A 5,839-nucleotide genomic window follows, 5' to 3' on the forward strand; every position below is an offset into this window, starting at 1 on the left:
ATAAAAAGTAAAAATGTTGGAGATGTAGCTCAGTGGTAATGTACCCCTGGATTCAATACCTAGTATCAAAAAAATAAAAGAACCCTAAATAATTTTCTTTTTTTTTTTTTCTTAACAGATGATCATGTTTGACAAGTCTTACCTGGTTTGGGTTTAATATTCTTTTAATCGCATAGATATAAAAACTCTGAAGACAACCCTTATGAAACTACCCTGATATCTTGAAACAAATTATACTGATAGAGTCATGGTCTGTGGCAATGATGTGCAATCCGTGGGTCAAAATGATAACAAATCTACTTTCTACATGTCGAATAAGCTCCCTGCTCTAAATGGGAGGGAACTTGACAAAGTTATGGGTGATAATTCTGAAGAGAGGCAAGTAAGTAGATTTTTAAAAATGACTTGAAAGGTTAATGGTTTTAATATGATGGAAGAGGAGCTGTGGTTAAGAGTGGAAAAGACCATGCCAGTGAGATAAGGAAGACGTAGGAGACCATGTTTCCCAGGACGTTATGTCTGTCAAGGCAACCTTTGAATGAAGCTAGTCTTAACTTCCACTTATATACTGAGCTGATCTATAACTAAGCTTGTTTTTTCTTTTTTTTCTTTATCTTTCAGGTAGAATCCTTCATAAACCACAGGCATTAAGTGTTAGAAAAGGTCGTTGATGAAACAATTAAAGGTGCCATGGTGGGTCTGTGACACCTACTCAGGAAGTCTGATTTTGCCACTTTCTCATGCTTGTACTTGCTTCCAGAGGTACCACTTCCATCCTGCAGTGCACTGTGGCTGGGCCTGAATAACCCTACCATTTGATGAGTCTGACAGGACTCAACTCATGATAGATATTTCTATATTCATAGTCATTTTTTGCTTCATGGCCAGGCATCCTCTCTCCATCAGGCACCAGGAGCACATCAAAAATCATATCATGAGTACCGGCCGGCGGCGGGCGGGTCCCGGGCTGGGGGCCGCGGCCGCCCGGAGGCTGGCTCGAGCCCGCGTCCCTGCGGACGGTCACGGCAGGAGGGACGCGGCCTCGGCCGCCGCCTCCCGGCCCGCCTGAGGCGCGGGCCTTACCTGGGGCCGCCCGGGTCGCCCGTGGTCCTTCTGGTGACCCGCTCTCGCGCCGAGCGCGGTCCCCAGAGGCGACTGGCGCGGCTGCCTCCTCGAGTCCTGCCGAGCACCCGTTGCGGGGGCCCGGGGGCAGCGCGCGCTCGCGGAGTCCCTACCGGGCCCGCCGCGTGGCCGAGCAGCGCGGGTGACCTGCAGGCCGGCGGCGAGGGCAGCGGTGCCCGGGGCCCGCGGTCTTCTCCGGGTCGTGCGCCTGGCGCTGGCAGCGGACACGACTTAAGGAAACGACACGGCAGTCCCAATTTTGAATTTTAGTTGAAGACTCCAAGTTGAAGATGAAGAGGGAGAAGAATGTGCCGTTGTGGCAGGCAACTGAGCGGATGAATTATTTGCAACCTTGACTTGATGAGAGTGTTCTTCTGAGGCCTAGTCACAAGTTGTTGGTGAACCTTTATTTATTTACTTATATGTGGTGCTGAGAATCAAACCCAGTGCCTCACATGTACCAAGGATTGTGGGGACACTCCAGTGAAGAAATGGACCAGTGTGTGTAATCATGGAATCTCCTTGCTGACCATCACCACCTGCTCTCCTTAATAAGTGAGAGAGTGGGTTAGGGGAGGAAGAAAAGAGGTCACCATGAAGCTTAAGCAGCGAGTCGTGCTGTTAGCAATACTCCTTGTCATCTTTATCTTCACCAAAGTTTTCCTGATTGACAACTTAGATACATCAGCTGCCAACCGGGAGGACCAGAGGGCTTTTCACCGAATGATGACTGGCTTGCGGGTGGAGTTGGCACCCAAGCTGGACCACACTTTGCAGTCTCCATGGGAGATTGCAGCCCAGTGGGTGGTACCCCGAGAAGTGTACCCTGAAGAGACACCAGAACTGGGGGCGATCATGCATGCCATGGCCACCAAGAAAATCATTAAAGCTGATGTGGGTTATAAAGGGACACAGCTGAAAGCCTTACTGATACTTGAAGGAGGACAAAAAGTTGTCTTCAAACCTAAGCGGTATAGCCGAGACTATGTGGTGGAAGGGGAGCCATATGCTGGTTATGACAGACACAATGCAGAGGTAGCGGTCTTTCATTTGGACAGGATTCTGGGTTTCCGCCGAGCCCCCTTGGTGGTTGGCAGATTTGTTAATCTGCGGACAGAGATCAAGCCTGTTGCTACAGAACAGCTGTTGAGCACCTTCTTAGCTGTAGGAAACAATACTTGTTTCTATGGGAAGTGCTATTACTGCCGAGAAACAGAGCCAGCTTGTGCCGATGGAGACACAATGGAGGGATCTGTCACACTTTGGCTTCCAGATGTGTGGCCTCTACAGAAACACCGACACCCCTGGGGCAGGACTTACCGAGAAGGCAAATTGGCCAGGTGGGAGTATGATGAGAGCTACTGTGATGCTGTGAAGAAAACGTCCCCGTATGACTCGGGCCCACGCTTCCTGGACATCATTGACACCTCTGTCTTTGATTACCTAATTGGCAATGCTGACCGCCATCACTATGAGAGTTTTCAGGATGATGAGGGCGCTAGTATGCTCATCCTTCTTGATAATGCCAAAAGCTTTGGGAACCCCTCGCTGGATGAGAGAAGCATCCTTGCCCCTCTTTATCAGTGCTGCATCATTAGGGTTTCTACCTGGAACAGACTGAACTACCTAAAGAATAGAGTACTAAAGTCTGCCTTAAAATCTGCCATGGCCCATGATCCTATCTCCCCCGTGCTCTCCGATCCTCACCTAGATGCTGTGGACCAGCGGCTCCTGAATGTCCTGGCCACCGTGAAGCAGTGCACTGACCAGTTTGGGATGGACCCTGTGCTAGTAGAAGACAGGATGCCTCTCTCCCACTTGTAACTCTCACACAAAATAAGTGAAACTTATTTTTACAAAGATAGAGAAACAGCACAATCAATTCCAAATGGTATGAGATGGCTTAGAAGTGGCCAGCAGCAAGTTGTGGTGGTGGAGGACAGGGTGGCCTTGGGTGTCTTTGTTTTTTTCTGTAATGGAAACTAAAGCAAAGACCACAAGTGTCAGAGCACGGGATGTTCCTGCACAAACACTTCCGACCTCCTCGCAGTTGCCATTTCTAGCGGTGGTCATCAGCGTCGGTCAGTCTGTATTCCCATACCAAAGGACACACTGGTGTGACATTTGGATAAGTGAATGCTGGAATTGGTTCCAGAGTGTGTGTTTTGAGGTGAACCTTGCGGTCCTTTCTCCACATCTGTGAATTTTGTGGAAACACTTTACAATCTCTTGTCTTTTTTACCAAGACTAGTCTAATTTGAAAGCTTACTGCCTCCTACGGAGTGGCGGCAAATAAAACTTTGTGTTCTGTTGAGCCAAAAAAAAAAAAAAAAATCATATCATCCACCGAAGGGGCTAACATGATCTGCCTACTGAGACTTGCCACAAACTCCACCCAGCATCTTACCTCCAGAGTACCTTTAATATCATAGATTCTACAAATTGTATGGCTCAAGTGGCAAGCTTTTTATACCACCTCACATACCTATTACTGAGCTCTTTCTCCTCTGGATCCCATTTGAAGGTGGCAGCCCTTTGTATCACCCAGTATGTAGGCTGGAGAAGTATCCCTAGTTATAGGGCTATGCTGCCTGTCCAACTCAAATCCCCTCCAGGTATTGCGCTTCTTTTTAATGTCTGAGATGCAATACTTTGTCTTTTACTTTGAGGATATATTCAAGCACATCCCTGATCGATAGACTCTTAAACGATTTATAGTTGTGACAAGTACTTAAATCTTTATAGGGTTTATTTTCTGTGGGGAGCAGAGAATAAATCATTGCTTTGAACTCAGTAGCCCTGGACAGTGAGACACTGCTTCTGGGAATCTTTCAGTGTGATGGGGCTGAGAGAAACGCCCATTCGCAGGTGGCCACTGTGAATGGGGTAGATTCCATGCTTGGTAAGGAATTTATGGGTTTGATAGCTTTGAGTTCAAACACCAGCTGCCTGGGGGGTGGGGGGGGAACGACACGAGCATGCTCAATAGCGTTGAGTTGCCAGCTATAGGGAGCTAGAGAAGATATCTGCAAGGAGATGAGCCCCAATTCACCTGTTCCTGCTCAACCTCACTTTTGTTTGCCTTGAAGAAGCTTTCTCACAATAAATGCTTCTGATATTTTTGCCTATACAATAAAACACAGAGTCTTGCTTGGTGTTAGAGATCAGACCCCACCAGGGCTGGTTCACCCAAGTCTGCTTCCACCTATGATTGAGTCTTTGTATTTATTTCTTATATTTCTTATTTCCAATCCCCTCATCAGCCCTGGTTCAGAGAAACTGAGGAAACGTCATGCAGGTCGTGATGATTTTCTACACTCTGGAGGACATGTCTTACCGGTACCTGCATTGTGCTCTCTCTTCCAGATTCAACTTAATCAACATAATGTTGTCAAAGTAACAAACCAGTGCAATGCCAAATGTCAAAATGGCCTAAATATCTTCAGGCAATATTATAACAGAAAGTAGGAGAGTTAAAACAGTCCTAGCACATACCTTCAAGTGAACATTATGCTCCATTCTATGTGAATATGAAATATTTCCTATTCTCTTATCTAATTGGATAGAATAGAATATATTTTCTAACTCAATGGCTCCATACCACATACTTGAAACCAACTTAATCTTTACTAGCAAATATTTTTCATCAGGTACAGTGAGTGCTCTCAGGGATGTTATTTTGATGTGCTTGTGACAGACATTCTCCAAAATCCACTGGATTCTACAGAGACCAGGTAAATTATAAAATATGATACAGACAACACTCAAGCATCAAACCAGAAGTTGACATACTTGTTCTATTAAAAAACATGACACCAGAATGCATTTTGATTCATTGTACACAAATGGGCTATAACTTTTCATTTCTCTTGTTGTACACCATGTAGAGTCACACCATTCATGTAATCATACATGTATATAGGGAAAGATGTTTGTCTCATTCCACTATCTTTCCTTCCCCTCTCCCCTTCCCTCATTTCCCTCTACACAATCCAACATTCCTCCATTCTCCCCCTACCCTCTCACCCACTACCCCATTAAGTATCAGCATCCACTTATCAGAGAAACATTCAGCCTTTGGTTTTTGGGGTTTGGCTTATTTCACTTAGTATGATATTCTACAACTCCATTCATTTACCAGCAAATGCCATAATTTTATTCTGCTTTATGGCCAAGTAATATTCCATTGTGTATATATATATATATATCACAGTTTCTTTATCCATTCAACTATTGAATGGCATCTAGGTTGGTTCAACAATCTAGCTATTGTGAATTGAGCTACCATGAACATTGATGTGGTTGCATCACTGTAGTATGCTGATTTTTTAAAGTCCTTTGGGTATAAACCAAGGAGCAGGATAGCTGGGTCAAATAGTGGATCCCATTCCAAGTTTTCTGAGGAATCTCCATACTGCTTTCCAGAGTGGCTGCACCAATTTGTAATCCAACCAGCAATGCATTAGTGTACCTTTTCACCACATCCTCACCAACACCTATTGTTGCTTGTGTTCTTGATAATAGCCTTTCTAATTGGAGTGAGATAAAATCTTATGGTAGTTTTGATTTGCATTTCTCTAATTACCAGAGATGTTGAACATTTTTTCATATATCGGTTGATCGCTTGGATATCTTATTCTGTGAAGTGTCTGCTCAGTTCCTTAGCCCATTTATTGATTGGGTTATTTGTATTTTTGGTGTAAAGTTTTTTGAGTTT

General features: G+C 45.0%; 1 protein-coding gene across 1 annotated transcript; it reads left to right on the forward strand.

Moving 5' to 3' along the window:
- The first annotated feature begins 1,565 nt into the window (after positions 1 to 1,565).
- LOC306653334 (glycosaminoglycan xylosylkinase-like) lies at positions 1,566 to 3,438 on the forward strand. The gene has a single exon (XM_079126310.1). It carries the CDS (start codon positions 1,717 to 1,719, stop codon positions 2,944 to 2,946), a length of 1,230 nt encoding a protein of 409 aa, XP_078982436.1. The 5' UTR covers positions 1,566 to 1,716; the 3' UTR covers positions 2,947 to 3,438.
- The last annotated feature ends 2,401 nt before the right edge of the window (positions 3,439 to 5,839 follow it).

The sequence above is a fragment of the Sciurus vulgaris genome (genome assembly GCF_902686455.1).
Source record: "Sciurus vulgaris genome assembly, chromosome: 2".
Lineage (NCBI taxonomy): Eukaryota > Metazoa > Chordata > Mammalia > Rodentia > Sciuridae > Sciurus > Sciurus vulgaris.